Source organism: Coccinella septempunctata, chromosome 5 (genome assembly GCF_907165205.1).
Source record: "Coccinella septempunctata chromosome 5, icCocSept1.1, whole genome shotgun sequence".
In the NCBI taxonomy this organism is placed as follows: Eukaryota; Metazoa; Arthropoda; class Insecta; order Coleoptera; family Coccinellidae; genus Coccinella; species Coccinella septempunctata.
This window is the reverse complement of record NC_058193.1, coordinates 16059138-16082444: the sequence shown is the minus strand read 5'-3', so window position 1 is coordinate 16082444 and position 23307 is coordinate 16059138. Positions and strand designations below refer to the sequence as shown.

The window sequence follows — 23307 nt, the reverse complement described above, 5'->3', positions numbered from 1 at the left end:
ATTAAAATACGTATTTCCCAACACAAAAAGAAGGAACAAGTGTACAGTCAATTAGAAAAGATAGCCTTACCTTCTCCAGAAATAGATGGTTACCAAGGACCTTATCTTGACAACCACTCCTCGAACCAATTGATTGAGCTCAACAACGGCACGGGATGGCAGGTCCTGAAGTTGGAGGGCTGAAGAAAGACTTCACACTTGCTCTTTGTGACCTTTACTTAGTCACGCCACTGATCACACTAACAGTGAAAACTTACTCTTTTTAGGCTTGTTACTAGTTATCCAAAAGAATTTTAAATGATAGATAGATAGATAGATAGATAGATAATATTTATTCGCACAAAAATAATACATTATTCCTACATAATAGGATTCGAGCATGTCAAATTAAAAAACTTATAATAACTTACATAATGAAATCATCAATTTTAATTTTATCAGTTAGATATTCAGATACGCTATAGTAAGCTTTATTTATCAGAAATGTCTTTAATTTACTTTTCAACTGCTTGGTATTATAAAGTAGTCTGGTCTCTCCTGGTACCTTATTATATATTGAAATGACCTGGTATTCAGCATTTTTCTGGATGTAAGAAAATGATGATGTAATGAAAAATGATCGAAAAATCGAACTCTATTGGAAGCTGAATTTATTTGAAATTTTATTTGGTAACGGAAAACAATGAAAAATGGATACATATGATAAGAATCTGAGTTAATCTCTCTGATTGACAAAGGATGAATTCAATGGGTAAAAATGAATATGCGCCGTCGCGAGGAAACCTACAGCTGGTAGAGTGGTAGCATATTGAATATAAACTTTACCTCTTTACCGGGGGATAATTGAATGAAAATGAAACAATTTCCTATTCGGAAAATCCAAATATTTTCAAAAACAACTAAATAATCTGACGTTCACATTGGCGTGAACAGTCACGAAAATAACCTTAATTTGCTTCAGAGTACGATTTTTTTGTCTTGAATTGATTGTACAAAACACAGTGTTGAATATACGGGGTGTTAAACGATTCGATAGGTCCAATAATTTTAGGGGTATATTTCCTGAATCACTTTAGTGCAAAAACTTCATATAAAAATAGGTACGCAAAAGCTTAGTTATACGGACGATTTCCAAATTTTGAGCGGGTATCAAAAAACATTGAATTTCTCTTCAATGATTCTTCAGTTATGCGCATAGACCTAATCATACCTGACAATATTTTATTAGGTCTATGGTTATGCGATTTCCAGTCAACTTTTTCCTTACCGAATATATCGAAGAACTAACAGAGAATCAATCATTGAATGGTCGAAAATAATTCATAATTCGATGTGTTGCTCATAACGGAATTATGGATTCAAAACAAATCGATATCGAATTTTCAATAAAGAAGTGTTTATTCCACGTTCAAGCTTTGTAAGACCAGGCACAAAAATGTTTCAGCCCAGCCCTGTCGCTCCCAAAAATTCTGACCACTTGACAAGCACTTGGGTTGAAGAAAACTGATTTCTTCTAGAATAAAATGCCCCAAAATTTCTCGACTGACTCAGCATCATATACTTCTCTTAATATCCAATAGGCACCGCCACTTTACGGCGGTACAATGACTCAACGAGATAGAGTCACTGTATACGGCGGTAAAGTTTCGGCTTCTATCTGATGAACTGGGTTGTTCCTATAGGGGGGTTAATACTCAAGGCCAATACTCATGATTCAATCCAATTTGATGTCGAAGAATTTAGTAACTACTCGTTTTTCAAATAGAAAATAAACAACAATACTTCAATCATTTCGTTGTGAAATAATTCATAATGAGGTATTTTTATTTATTGACTTTGAGAAAATACATAGATTAACAATGGGAAAAAAAATCAAAATTCAAATATGCTTCATTTGATCTGAATTTACTTTTTTTATATTTATATGTACAAGATTATAGTTACAAGTAATGTCAATGCACTAAAAATTGCTAAATTGATATGACAAACTCTTTATTATCTTAGTTTAAATCAATATTCAACTCCAGATTTATGATTTCTTGTATTTATCATGTCTACTTTCACAAGTGCCGCTTTTTTTTGACCTCTTTACATGGCTGTATTTTCTACTTCTATCTTCTTCTTCTTCGCTCCCAGAACTACTAGAATTTCTTGATTTGTGGTATTTAATACCATTTCTATTTTTATGTCTTTCTTCATAATCATGATGTTTCAATCTAAGATTACATTTTGAGCTACTGAATTTGTTACTGTTTCGTTCATCTTCACTCTCGGTATAACTGCTACCACTTGTCTTTCTACTTCTATGATTATTCTTGGTATCCTGTCTTCCTTTATACTTGTCGCTCTTAGATTTTTTGTATTTACTATATTTTTCTTCATCTGTTCTTTCAATATCGCTACCACTAGAGCTTTTTGTGCTCAAGTTCATTTTGTCCCCACTTTCTCTCTCATAACATGCCTCCCTTTCAGATTTACGAGTCGATCCATTATTCCTCCCTTCCAATTTGTTTTCCCCATAATTATTAAATTTTGTGTTATAAGACCCACGAAATTTTTCTGTTTTATGTTTTCTTTCATCGTCACTTTTATTAGATCTTCCATTTATTTCATATACACCAATTTTTTCATGTCTCTTTTTTTGGCTCCCATTATACGTGCTATCTGTTCTACGTATGGATTCATTACTTTTCTCTTTGTATTTTCCTTTATCTTCATTTTCACTACAACTTTCGCTTCTTGTTCTCATATATTCTCTACTTTTTTGGATATGTTTCTGTTCCTCATCTTCTTTTCGAGCAGAACTATCTTTTCTGGCCCTTTTCCGGATTGGCTCATTTCGGATGTTATGTTTCTGATCATCAGAACTTTCACTCAAGCTTCTAGAATTTTTATTTACATATCTTCTTTCACCTCTGTAATTTTTATTAGATGATTTTCTTTGATTTTTCTTCAAAGTATATAAATCATCAGAATCTTCACTAACAGTTACTTTTTTTTTTTTTTTGTTGAGCCTTTTCTCGATTTTTTCTAGTTTCCTGTAAAGATGAAGAAAATTTTTGTTAATCAAGAAAAAATTGAGGAATTGGATGAATGGATAAACAGAAAGTTCAACAATGAATATTAGAGAGTAAAATATAGGTAAAAAAGTACACAATTGATTCTTATCCGAAACAAAATTCTTATACATACAAGTAATATACTGTGATATATAGAATCAAAAAAAGGTAATTCTGTCGAAAGCTTGTTAAGCCCAATATGGAATTCGAAAAATAACAGCTATTTCTGATTAACAAGAAGAATGGAATATATTTCAGACAAATAGAGTAAAAACAATCCTACAGTGAGAATTTTCAGAATTCCAATATCTTAGTTCCTAGCAAGTACAGATATTGAGTTTGAGTCTTGCCACACTCAGTACTATGGGATAATAGCTGAAACCCCACTGATAAACTACTGTAAGCTGTATAATGAATTATTGGGATAATTGACACACAAAGTTGTGGAGAATGATAGTGCAATGTCCTCTATTAGAGAATAGAGGACAAAGAATAGAGAATAGAGTCAAAAGAAAACTAAATATTAAACTATTCCGTCCGTCACAATCGACGCAAAATTTATTATTCCAGATCCTTCGAAATTTGACAATTTGATTAAACTTTTGTGATAGCCTCAGCAATTAACAGTCCAATAATCTGAAATCAACGAGAATTCGAAACTGCACTTCGCTCAAATCTGTTCTACAATCAATTGCATCAATATTAAATTTGGTTATTTCTTACCTCAAGAGAGCCTTCTTCTGTTTGAAGGATAACGATTTTAGAAAAGTAGCTTCCCAATTCTCTTCGCCATTCGTTATCAACTGATGTTTGGATGTTTCTGAAATGGAAGCATGTTGCTTTTTCAAAGCCAAACCTTCCTCCAACATTTGATTCACAAGTGTACTTTGATCCATTATTTCAGAATTCTCTAAAGATCTTGCAGCACTCATTGATAGACTGTACATAGGACATTCTTTGTCTGTAAAACAAAAAGAATTAATGATTTATTTATTTAATCATACGGCAAAGTCATCTTTACAAATACGGAAAATATTTTCCAATTATATGATATATTAAATGAATTTCAAATCTACTGACAGATTTAATTATACATCCCAGATTTTTCATAGAATTTTTGAGGATTCGATTATATTCTGTCAGCTACATATAGTGTGGTCAAAAGAAAACTCGAGCGAAAACTTAACACCTCGATTTTCCGGATCTAAAATGGAAATGTGCAAAATCGCTCGGACCCGTCAATTTCTGATTCGAGGGGAACAACTTTTCCGCTCTTTGCATCCCAAACGGGGGTGATCACAACCTCGTGTTGCGATACCTCATGTTGAAGATCTTATCGAGTACTATCTGATTCTGAAATTTCCATCGATAACGAAATGACAGGTAAAATTGTAACGATTTCTCGTTACAAACCTCATCGCCGTGACGCCACTGATTCCGCAATAAACGGAATAATGAAACCGGATTTTTCTGAAGAAGGAGGGGAGTCGTTCATTTTAATTTTTCACATAGATTAAATAGATGGAACATAAGGCTATGTACACATGAGAGCGTTAGACGCCGCGTTGAGCGCGCGTGCATGTGTACGCTCCAATGCCCAGTCTAGTAACTCGAAGCGTGCTGCAAACGCGACGGTCGAAGTAAAAACTGCAAACACGCGCTCAACGCGGCGTCTAACGCACTCATGTGTACATAGCCTAAGCTATTTTCCAGACTGTTCATTTTTCCAATACTTTCCACTCCAGGCAACCACCAATGAAATGAATGTTTGCTTGTATTCCCCTCCTGATCGCTTCTAAATTTCGAAGACGGCGTGTGTATTTGTAATTGTCAAAATATTCTTTCAATCATTCACGTCGTAATATTTTGGAAAATATGTAGCGATATGCCGCAAAAAAGTGTTTTTAAAATAAAAGTGCAATCCATACACGGAAGAGGAAAGCGATTCACTTATTCCGGTAAGTTTTTCATATTTTATTCTTGTTTGAGCTCACCAGAGCTCACGACTTTATGAAATCAGGGGAGGGAGTAGGGGACGCCAGGGTCGAATTCTGTTTGAATACGATCTAATGATTTGTACCTTCATTGAAATGTTGAGTTTGTACATTAAAATAATTGATTTTAATTTTAGTTTTCCAGAAATGAAACCAGACGACAGCAGTGGAGAGTTGCACTGGATCTTGAACACAATTTACACTTCTCTTGTAATTTACACTCCAAACTTATTAATGAGAGAAATCGAGTTTTACTATAAATTTGAAAAAAGATGCCATTCCAGATAGGTACGTTACCACTTTTTTAACTCGCTTTCTTGTCTGAATATCACTTTGTTTGGAATTTTGCAAATGATTTCTGACAACTTCTAGTTTTGTGGTGAACTTGAAATTTGGTAGATTCTCTTCCTCCTATAATATATCATGCTTTTTTGTACAAACATCCTTCCTGGTTTCGAGATAAACAGTAGAACGAGATTTTAATTGCTTCAACAATATTGTAATTATAGCCAATACTATGCCAAACCTGTCATCATTACTGAAGTTTTCGAAGAAAATGGAAAAAAAAATGGGATCAAAATCATTAAACAAGAATGCCAGTTCAGAATTTGCAGAAGAAATGAAAGCCTGTTGTAGTTCAAGGATAAAACAAATGAGATACATTCCTACCCAGTGTGGTACAAAAAAATCGTTTTAAACTACTATGGTAAAAAGAACTATAGTCTATCCAAATCCGAGAGGCCAGCGTAAACAAACTGACTAACGCGTGATCTTATTTAAGAACTCCTCTTATTGGTCAAAGCTTCAGGAACGCCATGTTTGCAGGTGGGAGTAATGCAGTACCGCATTACGTTTGATTCATTGATTGTATGCGAATTGTTGTGCAGAACTGCAGAGATCATTCATTGCTTTTTCTTTCGTAAATTGGTTTATAGTTGTAGCAAGTTATTCAAGTTACAAGCATTTAAGATAATATCAAGTACTGATACTGCTGAGGAATCGCGTGTTGACTTAAGTCCTCGAAAAAAGAGACGTCTGAAACGACACTTCAGTGACGAGATAAAAGATATGATTTTGAATACTTATAAAATTGAGATTATTCAAAATGCAGGAATGTGTTTAAAGGACGTAGAACTCCGAGTTGCTGAGAGACTTGGCATTGGAGCTCGAAGTGTTAGGAGAATTATTTCCGAATACATAAATTCCGGTGTTCTATCACAGCCGGCAACAAATCAAAATCGGACCACCAAATGGGAGTCCTTATCAGATTTCGATAAAAATGTAATACGGCGAAAAGTTAACGAGTTTTTCTTCAGAAATGAACACCCGACTATAGAGAAAGTATTAAAAATAGTTAATGAAGACTCGAACTTGCCAAATTTTAAGAAGAGTACCTTCTCTATAATATTGAAAAAACTTAATTTCAAATATGGACGTCGCCAACGCAACAGTTTTTTAATGAACCGTGACGACATTAAATGTTGGAGAAGAAACTATCTCACGAAAATTAGGACCTTCCGTGATGAAAACAGGAAGATTTACTGCTTGGATGAAACTTGGGTAAATACCGGTCATACTAAATCCAAAGTGTGGACCGATGAAACAGTTACATCTTCTCGGCAAGCGTTACTTGCTGGATTATCTACTGGATTAAAAATCCGTCTGGGAAGGTCTTGAATTTTGAGTTTAACCCTTTGGTTTCATAAAGCTTGATCAGAGAATCAACGATCGAGTGACGGATGAACGTCAATTAGTTTTCAGTCGATAAGTTGGTCATAAGCATTCTGAATATCATTCTTTCACCAAATAATTATCTATACACGCCCATTTGATGATTCTCAACTGCTACTCCTCCAATATATTCGGAAATATGAAAGTTTCAATGATTTCCTTCGGGAAATCGAATGCCAAATCGTTGATCGAGCAATCAAAGTTTTGTGAAACTTGATGTAAGTACCTTTTTGGTGGAAAACAATTTCAACATTCTTTTTCAAATGAAGTGAATATATTTTTCCAGGCAAAGGGCAAATAATTATAGTGTGTCATATTGGCAGTGACACTGGTTTTTTAACTGGAGGACTCTGGACTTTCCAATCCAAAAAAACTGGTGACTACCATGAAGAAATGGATGGTCAGTCCTTCGAAAAGTGGTCGAGGGTATAGTTCCTAAATTGGAGGAAAATTCTATAGTAGTTTTAGATAATGCTCCTTACCATTCAAGGAAAATGGAAAAAATTCCTAATTCACAATTCAGAAAGAGTGATATCCAACAATGGTTGAGGGAGAAAAATATTGATTTCACCCCTGACCTCATAAAAGCGCAATAGTTGCAGATAGTCAGGCAGAACAAAGAAAACTTTGAAAAATACATTGTGGATGAAACCGCAAAGGCCCAAAATATTACTGTACTTAGATTACCGCCCTACCACTGCGAACTGAACCCTATTGAATTGATTTGGGCCGATGTCAAGAATTTTGTGGCAGATAAAAACACCACATTTAAAATGGCTGACGTCCAAAATCTTTTTCAAGAGGCTCTCTCACGGGTTACTTCCGAAAGATGGAGAAAGTGCGTGAAACATGTCAAACAAAAAGTTGAGGTAGACATGTGGAAACTGGATAATATTATGGATGATATAACACCAGTCATCGTCAACTTAGAGGAAAGTTCTGCATCTTCTGACGACACTACGGGGTAGTCACTTTTACAAAAAAAATATTGTTACACATTTATATACATAGTATTTATTAAAGTGGGAACTTTAGATTAATTGTTCATTACTCAGACTCGTAGATAAGCATACACATTTTTCACCGGAACTGGAACACTCAAAAAGTTTTAAAATATAACGCTCTCGGAATTCAATTTATTAGTACACCTCTGCGTTATCACGTTCTTGACGCGTGATCACTTCATGCTGCAATGTTTACCGCTGGCCTCTTGGATTTGGATATACTATACATAAAAATGAGCAAAGGCCATTGAACGCTCATGTTTTGAGGCACACGGCGTTGACGTTTTTCTTAAAATCGAAAAAGTTTCCTTTATTCCTAAGATGTATTTCAATGGAAATGTAAAAATTATGCTACTACTCTAACTATGATTACAATATTATGACCATTCAAATGGAGCTCGGATATTCCCATCACTTTTATGAATTATTAAATGAAAATGTCTGTTATCAGGATACCTCATATCTTGAAGTGAAATTTCAGTTGAAAAATTGTTGCAGGAATAAACACGCGAAGAGCAGAAATTGAAAAACAGATAATTGAAGTCAGAAAAAAGATTGAGACGATGAGTGTGTCGTTAGTAATTGCTACCCCACAAGCCGTTCTCAATTCATTGGAAGGAAAAATTCAAGATGAAAGCTTGAAACGCCGAGGCAAATACCTCATGTAAAATTTCTTCGAAGACATCTGCATGCACAAAAAACATAAATATGGCAATGACCTCAAACAATTTCCTCTAAGGTCACATTACTATTCAGTTAAAGCTTACAGTTTCGTAAAAACAGCTCTTAATTATGATGCACTTCAACACCCAAAAGCACTTTCGAGGTATAAAAATTTGAAGGGGGAAGCAGGTTGTTGAAGTATTTGAGTTACTAAAAATGAAAGTTCAAATTACTGCTTATTAATTTATATGCAATATAACTTATTTCAATTTAAAACTGCCCGCATAAAAGGAAAAAAAAATGATGCTTCATCTAGAATTGAGGGATTCTTTTATGGGTAACTGCATATGTAATAAGAAATCATTTCTGATTTTACAATCATTGGTACATGTCTACAGTATTACATTATTTTTTCAGTCCCCAAAATGTGTTCAAAAGACTTGAGGATCTCTTCAGTGAACAAACTCTTTTAGATTCTCATTATACAAATTCCATCAAATTCAGCTGCTTCCACTTCTATTGATCTGAGAATTAACCATTTTGAAGGGATTTTATTTGATGAAAGTAATTTTTGGTTTTCAGTATATACTTAGTGAATAAAATTTCAAATAATTTGTATGTAAGTTAGGGTCATACATTGACCATTAATGTATGGTAACATTGTATCCAAAATAAATTCTTTTTTACATCAGTTGTTTTTTTATTATTACTTTTACATCCCTTCGATTAGTTGTCATAAGAAAAATACTCGAAATCTTTGCATTGAAATATTATTTCCATTCGATATAAAATTATTGCCGACTATCTGAAATATTCACAGTGTGACTAGTCCTGAATTCGCCCCTGTTCAGTTCCCCCACCCAAGGAATCCAAATTCATATTTATGGCAGTATTTTGTGAACGCGTTTTTTTCGAGATGCTCTATCTCGTGTTTTATTAATCTATGATTTTTCATTTGGATCGAAATTGGATTCGATTGAAACCGCTGTGAAGAGGTGACAAAGAGTGAGTGCTTATTTCTGGTGAATGATTATCTTTCTCTTTACTGATTGAATTCAATAAGAGTAATCAAGTTTCTTTTTCCCTGTTCAGAAATTTCATTTTCTGAATTTAGTAATTTCTATCCTTGCTCACCATCAGTGGGTTGGGATTTTGTTTAATTTTTGTTCCATTTCTTCAGTTGCCAGAGTACGGGCTCCCTCTTTGTCCGATTTCTTTTATTGTTCTTTCGGATCATTAATTGAAGTTTCAATTGTAGGTCCAATTTATTCTGATTTAACAAAATTTTTTTTTCTTTCCGGAAAGATATTGGGTTAATCTACTCGTATTTTGTTGAACTTTATCATTTTTTTTTATCTATTCAATATGTAATCACCTTATTTATTGAATTATTTTACTGAAAAACTATAAGGCGTTTTGTACTGATTATTGTATTGCTGCCGAAAGAGTTAGTTGGAACATAATTTAAATCGACCACCATTTTAACATCTACTAATTTTTTATTCTATTCTGCACTGCATGTTGGAGAATCAGTTGATATTGAAAGGAACAACAACGTCTGAAGCTGTTTCAAGATCAGAATCTCGCCAACTCGGAACTGAAACCTTTTGGCTAATATATACTATATACACCAAGCGAGCCTCCAAACACTGAACCTGAATTGAGTCAGTGAGAGCTGAAATTTTCTTCCCAACTACCATCCAAGCGATATAGCCGGAATAGGACAAGTGAGGTCTCAAAATTTCTGTCAAACTCGATTACACAAATCCAAATTCTGTCTGGAGCCCAATCAACTTTCTGTAACGCCTAATTTGTATTTTTTTTTATAATACTCAGCCTTCAGCAATCATAACTTGTGTTTTTTGTAAATTTTTAATTTTAATAGAATTGTAAAAGTCATTTTCTTAAAACTTTCCCTGAAGCAAGATTTCTCTTGGTTTACGTGTTAAACAGGGGCGTAGCTACCGCGGTATCAGCGGTATCAGTGATACGGGGCCCCCAGACTTTAGGGGCCCCGAATGTCTGTAAGCAAAAAATTCCTAAAAATATTATGCGAAACCTCTTACAGGTTTTACAATAGCATTTTTGAGAATAACTGCTAAGACAACCATTCATTTCAAAATCCCGTTCATTACACCGAATTGATCATTCAGATAGATAGGAATACTTAAAATTCAGAAAATTCGTGCCATCAAAGAACTTTTAGAATTAGTCCTCATAAAATTCAATAGCCTCGCATCTATTTTCCGGACGTCTTTTATTTTTGACCCTTCCGGTTACAACTGCAACCGCTGAAAGGAGTTTTTCAAAATTAAAACTCATAAAAAATTATCTGAGGACTTCTATGGGACAGGAACGGCTTTCAGACATGTCGTTATTGTCAATAGAGGGCAGAGAGGGAACAACTTAAAAAACTTAAATCGTCATCAGCTATGGGGCTGATTTGATAAATAGATTTGCTGAAATAAAGGCCAGAAAAGTTTATCTTTAATTTTTTGTATTGTTTGTTTATTATTTGTTTGTTTATCATTTTATGTTTTTTGTATTATATATTATTTCGCTATTTTCGCATCAAGTATGAGTTAGAACTTCTAATTATAAGTACCTACATATAATTATTCCGATACAAATCGAACATTTTTTGCTATATACTTTTATTTTTACTTCACCCTTCCTTAGGGCCCCTCAACACATTTTGATACAGGGCCCCTCTAAGTCAAGCTACGCCACTGGTGTTAAACCTGGCGCCCAACTAAAGTTAGGTTCTGTGAAGTTAATTTTTGGGGACTCACCCCTCACCGTATCCATTTGAGCAGCCGATAGACCTAAGTGCAACTGTAGGTTACAAAATGGTGGAAGAGTACTTGTGATTATTTTAATGAATGCTGGAAATAAGAACATTCACGTCCATGCTGTAACATAAATTTTGCTGAAAACGTTCACTAACATGTCTGGTGTAATTTGACGGCATTAGAGAGTTGAAGTGCTGCCATGAACGTAAACGTTATAATTTACATCTACGCATGGTCATTCGTCAGTTTTTAATGTTAACAGATGAAGGTAGTTTAACGCCGAAAGGCCATGAAAGATATAAAAATAAATCGGACTGGCAGAAATCTACAATTTCAGTATATCATGGGGAGCGCGCCGACATCGATGGTGAGTAGCGATAGACCGTTTCGCTCTTATTTGAGCTCGTCAGTATCACATAACCCAACCAAACGATGCCGACTGAATGAAGCAGGTCTATCGCTACTCACCATCAATGTCGGCGCGTTCTCCATGGTATACTGAAATTGTAGATTTCTGCCAGTCCGATATATTTTTAATGTTAACGTTAGCTTTACGGCCTACGTAAACTAGCGGTCTCCCACGTATACCTTGAACATCGCCGCACGTTAACCGAATTTTAAACGATTGTGTGATCATATTTTGGTTAAACATTTGATTATTGCAAAAAATGTCTCACTAAGGTAATAAGTTAGCCAAAAATTATGGGCGAAAACAAAAATTTGAAATTACAAAGTGAGGGGAAATTTTTCACATGAATTAAAATACAAAACTGAGAGTACAAGACTTGAATGATTTCTCAATGGGGCATTAAAAAAATAAATCTCTTTATTCCACAATAATTGAAAATTATAATGAAATGGTGTCATTATGTAGCATGATGCCGTAATGAAAATACATTGGATATGATGGCTGTGTGACCTATGTCAAGAAAGATATGTATTTACCTTGATCATAAAATAGAAGAGATAGGATCCACAAAATTGTTACAAGTACATAATGTAAGAAAAATGAAACTATCATTTACTGCGAAGCAAATGGCCATCGACCTTGAGTCCTTCAGCCCCACAAAAACATAAATCTGACAAAAAGAAAGTTGATTAATAAATCCTTTTTCGTTACCCCAATTAGTGATACTGAGTTTATATTGTAACCAGTCCGGCCCTTGCGGTCGGACCTTTCGAGAACCAGAGCGGTCGCTTTATTCTGGAACGACCGCGAAAGCACGGGAATGTTTCAGGCGCCTATATAAGCCCAGCAGAGGAGCAGGTAGTCAGTACAGTTATAGTTCACAATGCAAGCGACTAGTGGAAATAAATACGAGTGGAAATAAAAAGTAGTGACATATACTTCATTCAAATTTATTTTAGCAGTCGGTTGGCCATGAAATAATTTTCTCAAGTTTTTATAACTAGAACGAAGTTAGGGTGGCACTCATGAAATGTCGTTAATGTCATAACGCCGTTGCCACAACTAATATCAATTTTTATTACGAAAATTCGAAAATGCCGAAAGTGATTGAAAAAAGAGACAGGGTTTCAGGAAGTGCTATTTAGAATTCAGGTCCGCTCATTCAAATAGTTATACCCTGATATTCTAAAATCCACAATACGTCAGACGATAGCGAACATATTCAATGTATGAGAATTTATATGTTTCATCTTAATCTAAAAGACATATATTTCAGCTGAATATTTCCACAATCAGAAAGATTGTGAATGAGGAGTATGACAAAGAATTTCCTTATATTGGGAGACCCAAAAAAGTGGTGGCATTTGGGAATTTTATGTTTGAGTGAATTAATGCGAAAAGTTTACTACAGGATTTTCGATAAATGTCATCGGAGAATAAGTTCTCTAAAATGGATTTTTCTATTTTTCATTTGACTTGTCCTATTCAATGTAAATGTCTTAAGGTACCAATAAATACCTAATTATTATTATTATATCAATGTATTAAGATGAATAACCACAAATACGCGCAAGTTGCCCTGTTACTTGTTTATTCATGTGAAATTTTTGTTCAACGGTGAAGTTGCACCTTAACTTGAAATTTCCTTCAACTCCTTTTACTTATGCAAGATGATTTTGGTTGAAGAATTTAACATTCTTGTAATTATCTGTTAATTCCTTCGTGATATACCCATTCCCAACCACTGCATCATACGCATTTCATCTTCGGGTTAATATTTTTGAAATCTACAAATGATGTAAGCCAAAGAAGATAACGAACATTAACTCTCCTCAAGCTAGTGCATATTATGATATTATACTGATCTCTTGTATTTTCCATGCAAATAACTGGATTTGGTATGCCTTCAATCAGTTTGTATAAACTTCAATTATGTTCGTCACATATTTTCCGAAGAGATTCGACATTGTGATAAAATACGTGATAACAGAAACTTTTACGTAGAACGGGCAACAAAGCGTTGATTTAAAACCCAAAAATGTTTTGACAAGCTTCATAACCCCACATTTTCGTACTATACAGAGTGAAATGTGTCAAATTTCCATGGCCAACCGACTGCTAAAATAAAGTTGAATGAAGTATAGTTAGTTTGTGAGTTATAAGTGTAAATAAATAATTTTAATTAATCGGACGTTTTAATTAAGCGAAGAAAACGTTACATTGGTGTCAGGTGTGCGGTTCAACATCGCTCGAATTGAATAAATATTTCCGGTTATTTGGATTTCATGCCAGTGACCACAAGACTACTACAAATGGAAGAAAATTCTCGAAAATTAAATGAGAAAATGGACGAGAATTCTTGTAAGTTGAATGAACAAATGCTCCAAATGGAAGAAAATTCTCGAAAATTGAATGAGAAAATGGACGGAAACTCTTGTAAGTTGAATGAGAAAATGGACGGAAACTCTTGTAAGTTGAATGAGAAAATGGACCAGATTAAGGGAAATTGTAATGATGTGGTGAGTCAACTTACAGATGAATTGGATAAGAAACTGGAAACCATAAATGAAAAATTTGATAAAGTAGACGAGAAGTTTGATATAGTGAACGAAAAATTTGACGAAGTTTATGAAAGAGTTGATGAATAGTTCGACGAAGTTTATAACGACGTTAATGGAAAACTGGAAGATATGGCAGGAATAATTGAACATCATTCCGAATTGATAGATTCCTTTAAAAGAATGTCAAACAGAACAGATATTCTGGCTTCAACTCCCTACAGCACAGCGAAAGCGGAAAATGACGGCTAAGGTAGTAGAATGAAGATCAAGCCTACAGATGAAAAAATACCCTGGTCGACATATCAAAAACAGTTTGAAGCTGCTGCGCTGGCGAACAATTGGAACGACAACAAAAAAGCCACGGCATTAATAATAGCTCTACGAGGAAAGGCACTGAACATTCTGCAAACGATTCCGGACAGTCAACATGCCTGTTACGAAGTTCTTACATCGAATTAAATTTCTTTTCACAGGTGTATAGGTCTATGATTTGTTTACAAAACCAACTTTTTAGAAAAAAGGCCAACTAGTTTCGACTTTATTTCATAGTCTTCATCAGGGCTCTGAAATAGAACAACACGATCTACAATGAATTCGGAGGATAATGATTACAATAATAAACATTATAGAAACTCTCCAAAAAAAAATTCTACACAAACAATAAATCAAACAAGTCAGGCTCGAAAATTTCAACTTACATTTTCAATTCGTGTGGTTCTGTTGTCAACTATTGAAATTTTGGAAATGATAACAACTGCTTGTATGGAGGATGTTTAAAAGACGTGAAGTTAACATATTGAATTTTCGGAATATGCGTGGATCATGAATTATGATGACCGTCAGCGCACCTGGGATAGAGAACCATTAAATACTTTTGATTTTTCTAATTAAATAATGGTACGCAGTATTTAAATTTTCTATGTCGCTTCGTTTAATAACCTATTACAAGCGAACTGTTATACTCTTATCTTAAATATTCATGCATTCATGGAGGGCAGCATTTTCGACCAAAAGGTAAGAAGCTAAGAGATACAAAAACATTCAAAAAAGAAGGCCTGTGTCCGGCATTCATGTCATTCAGTCCAGATATTAGAGGCGACTCATTAAAAATAATAAAATTCAATGATAAACATAATCACGAGAGGAATAGAGAAACTTTTTCATTTTTGCCCCAACAGAGGCAGTTGCCTGGTGATGAAACCGCTAAGCAACTATCAAGTCTCAGAGCAGATAAAAAATGAGTGCGGCAAAATTTACAGCAAATAACAGGAAAACATATAACGCTAAAGGATTTATCAAATCTTCAAAGAACCGCGGTTGAGGGGGATAGTTTAGAAAAATGTATAGATTTCCTTCAGGAAAAAAATGCCGAAACAGCTTTCTTCAAAGATAGTAATGACTATTTCAAAGGTTTATTCATGCAGACCCCACAGATGAAAAGTACCATGGCAGCTTTTCCGGAATTTTTGGCTATTGATGCGACTTATAAACTGCTGAATATTGGAATTCCTCTTTTCTTAATAATCATCGAAGATGGCAATTGTCAGAGTGAAATTGTAGCAATATGTTTGTTGGTGACAGAAGACAGAGAAAGTTTCGAATGGTTCCTCAGCACTTTCAAATCGAGAAACACGGGTGTGAAGGCAGCAACGGTTTCCAGCAACGGTTTTTTCATTTTCGCTTTTACCATACAGAATGTAAAAATACCCGTTGTTCGGGGTTTTTTGATACAAATGGGTTATTTAGAACATTATAAACACAGTATATAGGGTAAAATAATTTGTGCATCGAAAACTGCCCCCACCAACCCCATGAAATTGAACTATCTTGATACACAGTGAAAAAACCCCGTTGCTCGGAGTTTTTCTATGAAAATGGGTTCTTACCCACATACTGAACACGATCTATAGGGTGAAATAATTTGTGAAAAATTAATGGAAACAACAATTCCAAAGGAATTGTCGTTCCAATAATGTGAGTGAGTCATGTGCTGTATACTGTACAGTACTCCTTTTTGTATTGAAATAATTTGTGCATCAAAAACTACCCCCTCCAACCCTCTGATGTTGAAATATCTTGATGCAGTAAAAAGTGTAAAAAAAACCGTTGCTCGGAGTTTTTCTATGAAAATGGGTTCTTACCCATCGCTCGGGTTTTTTTGATGGAAATGGGTTGTTACCATTATACTGAACACGACCTATAGGGTGAAATAATTTGTGCATCAAAAACTACCCGCTCCAACCCTCTGAAGTTGAACTATCTTGATACAGTAAAAAGTGTGAAAAAAAACCGTTGCTCGGTGTTTTTTGATGGAAATGGGTTGTTACCATCATACTAAACACGATCTATAGGGTGAAATAATTTGTGCATCAAAAACTACCCCCTCCAACCCTCTGATGTTGAAATATCTTGATGCAGTAGAAAGTGTAAAAAAAACCGTTGCTCGGGTTTTTTTTATGGAAATGAGTTGTTACCATTATACTGAACAGGACTTATAGGGTAAAATAATTTGTGCATCAAAAACTACCCCTCTTCAACCCTCTGAAGTTGAACTATCTTGATACAGTAAAAAGTGTAAAAAAAAACCGTTGCTCGGTGTTTTTTGATGGAAATGGGTTGTTACCATCATACTAAACACGATCTATAGGGTGAAATAATTTGTGCATCAAAAACTACCCCCCTCCAACCCTCTGATGTTGAAATATCTTGATGAAGTAAAAAGTGTAAAAAAAACGTTGCTCGGGTTTTTTTGATGGAAATGAGTTGTTACCTTTATACTGAACAGGACTTATAGGGTAAAATAATTTGTGCATCAAAAACTACCCCTCTTCAACCCTCTGAAGTTGAACTATCTTGATACAGTAAAAAGTGTGAAAAAAAACCGTTGCTCGGTGTTTTTTGATGGAGATGGGTTGTTACCATCATACTAAACACGATCTATAGGGTGAAATAATTTGTTCATCAAAAACTACCCCCTCCAACCCTCTGATGTTGAAATATCTTGATGCAGTAAAAAGTGTAAAAAAAACCGTTGCTCGGGTTTTTTTTATGGAAATGGGTTGTTACCATTATACTGAACACGACCTATAGGGTGAAATAATTTGTGCATCAAAAACTACCCGCTCCAACCCTCTGAAGTTGAACCAACTTTATACAGTAAAAAGTGTGAAAAAAAACCGTTGCTCGGGGTTTTTTGATGGAAATGAGTTGTTACCATTATACTGAACAGGACTTATAGGGTAAAATAATTTGTGCATCAAAAACTACCCCTCTTCAACCCTCTGAAGTTGAACTATCTTGATACAGTAAAAAGTGTGAAAAAAAACCGTTGCTCGGTGTTTTTTGATGGAAATGGGTTGTTACCATCATACTAAACACGATCTATAGGGTGAAATAATTTGTGCATCAAAAACTACCCCCTCCAACCCTCCGATGTTGAAATATCTTGATGCAGTAAAAAGTGTAAAAAAAACCGTTGCTCGGGTTTTTTTGATGGAAATGGGTTGTTACCATTATAATGAACACGACCTATAGGGTGAAATAATTTGTGCATCAAAACCCACCCCCTCCGACCCTCTGATGTTGAAATATCTTGATGCAGTAAAAAGTGTAAAAAAAACCGTTGCTCGGGTTTTTTTGATGGAAATGGGTTGTTACCATCATACTGAGCACGACCTATAGGGTGAAATAATTTGTGCATCAAAAACTACCCCTCCTCCAACCCTCTGAAGTTGAACTAACTTGAAACAGTAAAAAGTGTGAAAAAAAACCGTTGCTCGGAGTTTTTTGATGGAAATGGGTTATTACCAACATACGGAACACGATCTATAGGGTGAAATAATTTGTGCATCAAAAACTACCCCCTCCAACCCTCCGATGTTGAAATATCTTGATGCAGTAAAAAGTGTAAAAAAAACCGTTGCTCGGGTTTTTTTGATGGAAATGGGTTGTTACCATTATAATGAACACGACCTATAGGGTGAAATAATTTGTGCATCAAAACCCACCCCCTCCGACCCTCTGATGTTGAAATATCTTGATGCAGTAAAAAGTGTAAAAAAAACCGTTGCTCGGGTTTTTTTGATGGAAATGGGTTGTTACCATCATACTGAGCACGACCTATAGGGTGAAATAATTTGTGCATCAAAAACTACCCCTCCTCCAACCCTCTGAAGTTGAACTAACTTGAAACAGTAAAAAGTGTGAAAAAAACCCGTTGCTCGGAGTTTTTTGATGGAAATGGGTTGTTACCATTATACTGAACACGACCTATAGGGTGAAATAATTTGTGCATCAAAAACTACCCCCTCCAACCCTCTGGAGTTGAACTAACATGATTCAGTAAAAAGTGTGAAAAAAACTCTTGCTCAGGGTTTTTTGATGGAAATGAGTTGTTACCGACATACTGAACACGGTCTATAAGGAGAAATAATTTGTGCATCAAAAACTACCCCCTCCAACCCTCTGGAGTTGAACTAACTTGATACAGTAAAAAGTGTGAAAAAAACCCGTTGCTCGGAGTTTTTTGATGGAAATTGGTTGTTACCAACATACTGAACACGATCTATAGGGTGAAATAATTTGAGCATCAAAAACTATCCCCCCTCCAGCCCTCTGAAGTTGAACTAAATTGATACGGTAAAAAGTGTGAAAAAAAAAGGCGTTGCTCTGGGTTTTTTTATGGAAATGAGTTGTTACCAACATATTGAACACGATCTATAGGTTAAAATAATTTGTGCATCAAAAACTACCCCTCCTTCAACCCAATTATGAAGTATGACCTAGTAGAGTGGGGAGGAGCTTACAAAACAAACATTACACCACTTTTTATAGTACAAAAGAACTATATAAAAACTATGGAGAGTAGAGAGAAGGAGAACGATCGCTGCTTTGAGACCACAGATTTTTTGTCCCCTAAAATATGTACCAATAGGGTAGTTCATGCTTTTGCCAACAGGAGCGCTGGCCATCACGAGAGTGCGAAATTTTGATTTACACAAATCAAATTGTAGTTGGCTCGTTGGCTGAGTGAACTGTTTCCCTGGTGACAGATGATAGGAATATTATTATTTTCGATTTTTGATAAGAGAACATATGACCATGGTGAAATGTTGAAGCGTGCGCTAGTATAAGAGTGTTTTGGCATCGGAAAGAAAAGGAGAAGAGATAAAATTTCCGAGAGCATTTTTGAGACAAAATTGGAAAAAACCTTATCTCCGAATCAATTTGTGTGTCAAGAGCACTTTTGCGATGAAGATATCAAAAAGATGATGGATTCATTATAAACGAAATCGAAATTGTCATCCCTCGTGAGAAGTTGACTCTTCTGAATAAGACTATCTAACCAATAAAACTACATGGTTCAGAAGTAAATGTTCTTGAAGAATTTTGTTGGCATAACATAATATATGGTTTATATCAGTTCTCAGCTGAGTATTGGCAACAGAATCTACTCTAATACCTAAGTGATAAATCTGAGACTGCTACCTTTTGTTGTCTTGATGTGTACTACTCCTCACTACGGATTTATATAATTTTGAAGATTACGGTAAACCAACTAACACAGCTGCTTTCAATAAACAATGATAAACAAAAGTAGGTACAATTTTTTTGATCAGTGATTTCTTTTGAATTTCATTGATTTCAACTTGCATTTTATTGCATATAATTCAGAGAACTCATATTTAATATAGATTTGAAGAAAGGTATTTGAAAAATCATCAGAAAAACCACGATGACACATAACCTAAAATAAAATGAAGGCTGTTCATTTCAAATTGACGCTTGAATCCCCTCCCCTTATCGATACCCGCTGCAATCGCAGCGACACCTATCCTACGTTTCCCGTTTTCGGGGACACATTTTTAGTACGTCGATCGTTCTCCTTCTCTCTACTCTCCATAATAAAAACCATCTCTTCAAGGAACATAGATTCCCCACCTACAGACTACCTCTTGATCAAAGACAACAGCTAACGATTCACTAATTCTCCGAGTCACTAAATGATCAATACTTTGATCTATAGGTCAGAAATAAAACATAACACAAACACTAGGAGTGTATCATCCCAGGATGATCAGCAACCCTACTAGATTAATACTGTCAAAAGCACGAAAAGTATCTTGGTCTAAGGACATATAATCAGCTACCAAGAGAGCTCAGATCAGCTAAATATAGGAACATCAAAAATTAAATTACTGGATAGATGAAACAAAGCCACACAAATTTTTGAGGATATATTTTTGGAGGAAGGAAAGATGTTTGGGAATTTAAGGAGAGCAGCTGGACACAGATTTTTGGATCCATCACACATCTATAGGGCCATAAATCAAAAGGATCTATTTTTATACATAAAATTCTTTATAAGGATTCGAAAATGATCAATTATTTACATTTCTTCTAATAATTTAACTCAAACCCCAATTTGTTGAGTGCTGTTGAGAACAACATTCGAATTAATCAAGAACTACGGTAAGGAAACATACATACAAATATCATAATTTTGTGCACTTTACAAAGATAGCAAAAAATCGTAGCTACTGAACTATAAGTTTCCGCAGATTGAGATAAATACCATTTGATTCCTCATAAAAAATTCTACTAAAAAATAATCAAAATCTGAGGTGGGGCATAAATCGAAGTCGAGCCAAAATTATAATTATTATATTACAATAGCATATATTCACCTGTGTTAATATGGCCCCATTTGTGACATTTAATACATCTCACATTTCGAACTTGAATACCAAATGGTTGATCTCTGATTTCTTGATCTCCTTTACAATAACTCTCACGAGGGGCATTGTATTTTCTTTGCCATTCAAATTTATATTCAGGTTCGTTATCTTCTCTTTCCCTTTCTTTTTTCGCGCCAGGAGGTGGTTCATACATAAAATTGATGCTGAGCTTATCCTTGCTTTCCTTACTGAGCATAGCTTTGTTGTCATGGAGGTCCTGTTCTTTTTCATACTGCTGTCGTAGTTCCTCCTGTTTCTTTTTATATGCTTCAGCCTTTTGTTCTGCCATCCATACCTGAAAGAAGTTATATAGGTTTGTCAGTGAACATTTTGAGAGCATTTAGCTACTGAGCTGTTTCTTGCATGTTAATTTTGACACATTAACTTTTGGTTTTTTCGAATGGATTGTAGAACGTAAAAGGATAACAATAAGAAAGAGGAAAAGTGAACCGTGAAGTGAAGAATTCGCACTTACCCGTTTCAAATTATCCCTCGAAGCAGGGTGGAAAAATTTTTTGCACATATAATTATTGAACCCTTTCCCCATGATTACGGAATTACTGACTGAATATTATCACTGTCACAAAACGAGAATAAATCACTATTCAAGGGACTATTCAACTATTACACGAAAATTAATGAAGCCTCGATTATTGACTGCACCGTAAAGTCAAAGCACAGAACATAAACATCAAGAGTTACCATTCGGTAACTCCCGTGCTAATTATAGAAGGGGGCGTTATTCTCTAACCTGTTATTTAACAACGGTTATTCAAAAAAAGCAATAACTAACCGTTATATGTCCTGAACAATAACAGGTTGCGCAGTAACGTGTGCGCGAAATATGAAGTCTCAAATCGTTGATGAAATGAATAACAGTCGGCGTTGAAAAAGCCGTTTATTCAGACCGTTTCTGATATAACAGTCGTCGACGTTGGCGTTGAAAAAGCCGTTTATTCAGACCGTTTCTGATATAACAGTCGGCGACGTTAGCGTTGATGGCGTTTAGTTAGACCCAGAGATATATATCTCTGGTTAGACCGTTTATCATATAACAGTCGGCGACGTTGGCGTTGAAAAAGCCGCTTATTTAGACCGTTTCTGATATAACTGTCGACGACGTTGGCGTTGATGCCGTTGATAGAGTTTAGCAGAGAGGTTGTTTCTGGCGGTTATTGTTTAGTTAAACCGTTTCTCATATAACAGTCGGCGATATTGGACTTGTTGGCGGTTAGTTAGATCGTTTGTTGGCGTTTATTAACAGTTTACTAGGGATGGGGCGTTATTCCCTAACCTGTTATTTAACAACGGTTATTCGAAAAAAGCAATAACTAACCGTTATATGTCCTGAACAATAACAGGTTGCGCAGTAACGTGTGCGCGAACAGTTGGCGTTGAAAAAGCCGTTTATTCAGACCGTTTCTGATATAACAGTCGTCGACGTTGGCGTTGAAAAAGCCGTTTATTCAGACCGTTTCTGATATAACAGTCGGCGACGTTAGCGTTGATGGCGTTTAGTTAGACCGCTTATCATATAACTGTCGACGACGTTGGCGTTGAATAAGCCGTTTATTTAGACCGTTTCTGATATAACAGTCGACGACGTTGGCGTTGAAGCCGTTGAGTTCAGCAGAGAGGTTGTTTCTGGCGGTTATTGTTTAGTTAAACCGTTTCTCATATAACAGTCGGCTACATTGGACTTGTTGGCGGTTAGTTAGATCGTTTGTTGGCGTTTATTAACAGTTTACACTTTTCAAACGGATAACGTTGGCCATATTCTCGACTCTCGATCTCGGTTGATGGTTCTGTTACGTTAGCGGGCGGATGGGAGGCTGTTATTGGTACATTATGTTGTTCACATCGAAGTGATGAGATTGGATAAGATATCGGGAGGAGCACTCACCGCAGATATTAGCCGATATTTGCGTATTATTTTATTGGCTATATAGAATTAATAAATCGAACTTGGAATAGGACGAATGGGTAATGAGAGTATCCAGATGAAAAAAACAAATGAAAAATGGTTATTTAAATATTGGGGAACACATTGAATACTCTAATATTTTTCATCAGTTGCGAAGTATTTCACTGGTTTAGAAAAAAGTAAATTTTTTTCACATTAATGTAACATTAAGATGAATGAAAGAAGTAAACATCCACAAAAATTATAATCAAAAATTTCCAACTCAGTCGTGACTCGTTTACACCCTAAATTTGTAGAGAAAACCCCTTAATCGACAAACCTTGAAGATGTTATCGGTTTTCAGAGCAAATAACGTATTCACCTGTTATCAACAACCGTTATTAAAAAAAAACCATAACGGTTGATAACCGTTAGTGAAAAATAACGTTATTGC

General features: G+C 35.2%; 1 protein-coding gene across 2 annotated transcripts; it reads right to left on the bottom strand.

Annotated features, from left to right (window-relative positions):
- Positions 1-1886: 1886 nt before the first annotated feature.
- On the bottom strand, positions 1887-21614 carry LOC123313142 (corepressor interacting with RBPJ 1-like). 2 transcript variants are annotated; one of them, XM_044897880.1, is made up of 5 exons: positions 21426-21614; positions 20900-21245; positions 3783-4020; positions 2258-3038; positions 1887-2194 (listed from the first exon to the last, which is right to left on the bottom strand). In XM_044897880.1, exons 1-5 carry the CDS (start codon positions 21495-21497, stop codon positions 2030-2032), a joined length of 1602 nt encoding a protein of 533 aa, XP_044753815.1. In that variant the 5' UTR covers positions 21498-21614; the 3' UTR covers positions 1887-2029. The 2 variants fall into 2 exon arrangements, with proteins under 2 accessions (XP_044753815.1, XP_044753816.1); XM_044897881.1 differs by having other exon boundaries at positions 1887-2199; positions 2263-3038.
- Positions 21615-23307: the final 1693 nt, after the last annotated feature.

What these genes read in the sequence shown, in the direction of transcription:
- LOC123313142 (XM_044897880.1), bottom strand. Translation starts at nt 21,497, where the DNA reads ATGGGGAAAGGGTTCAATAATTATATGTGCAAAAAATTTTTCCACCCT. An exon ending in CAGAAGAAGGCTCTCTTGAG is followed by an intron (nt 3,039 to 3,782) that starts GTAAGAAATAAC and finishes TCATCTTTACAG; the next exon opens with GAAACTAGAAAAAATCGAGA. An exon ending in ATACCGAGAGTGAAGATGAA is followed by an intron (nt 2,195 to 2,257) that starts CGAAACAGTAAC and finishes CATGATTATGAA; the next exon opens with GAAAGACATAAAAATAGAAA.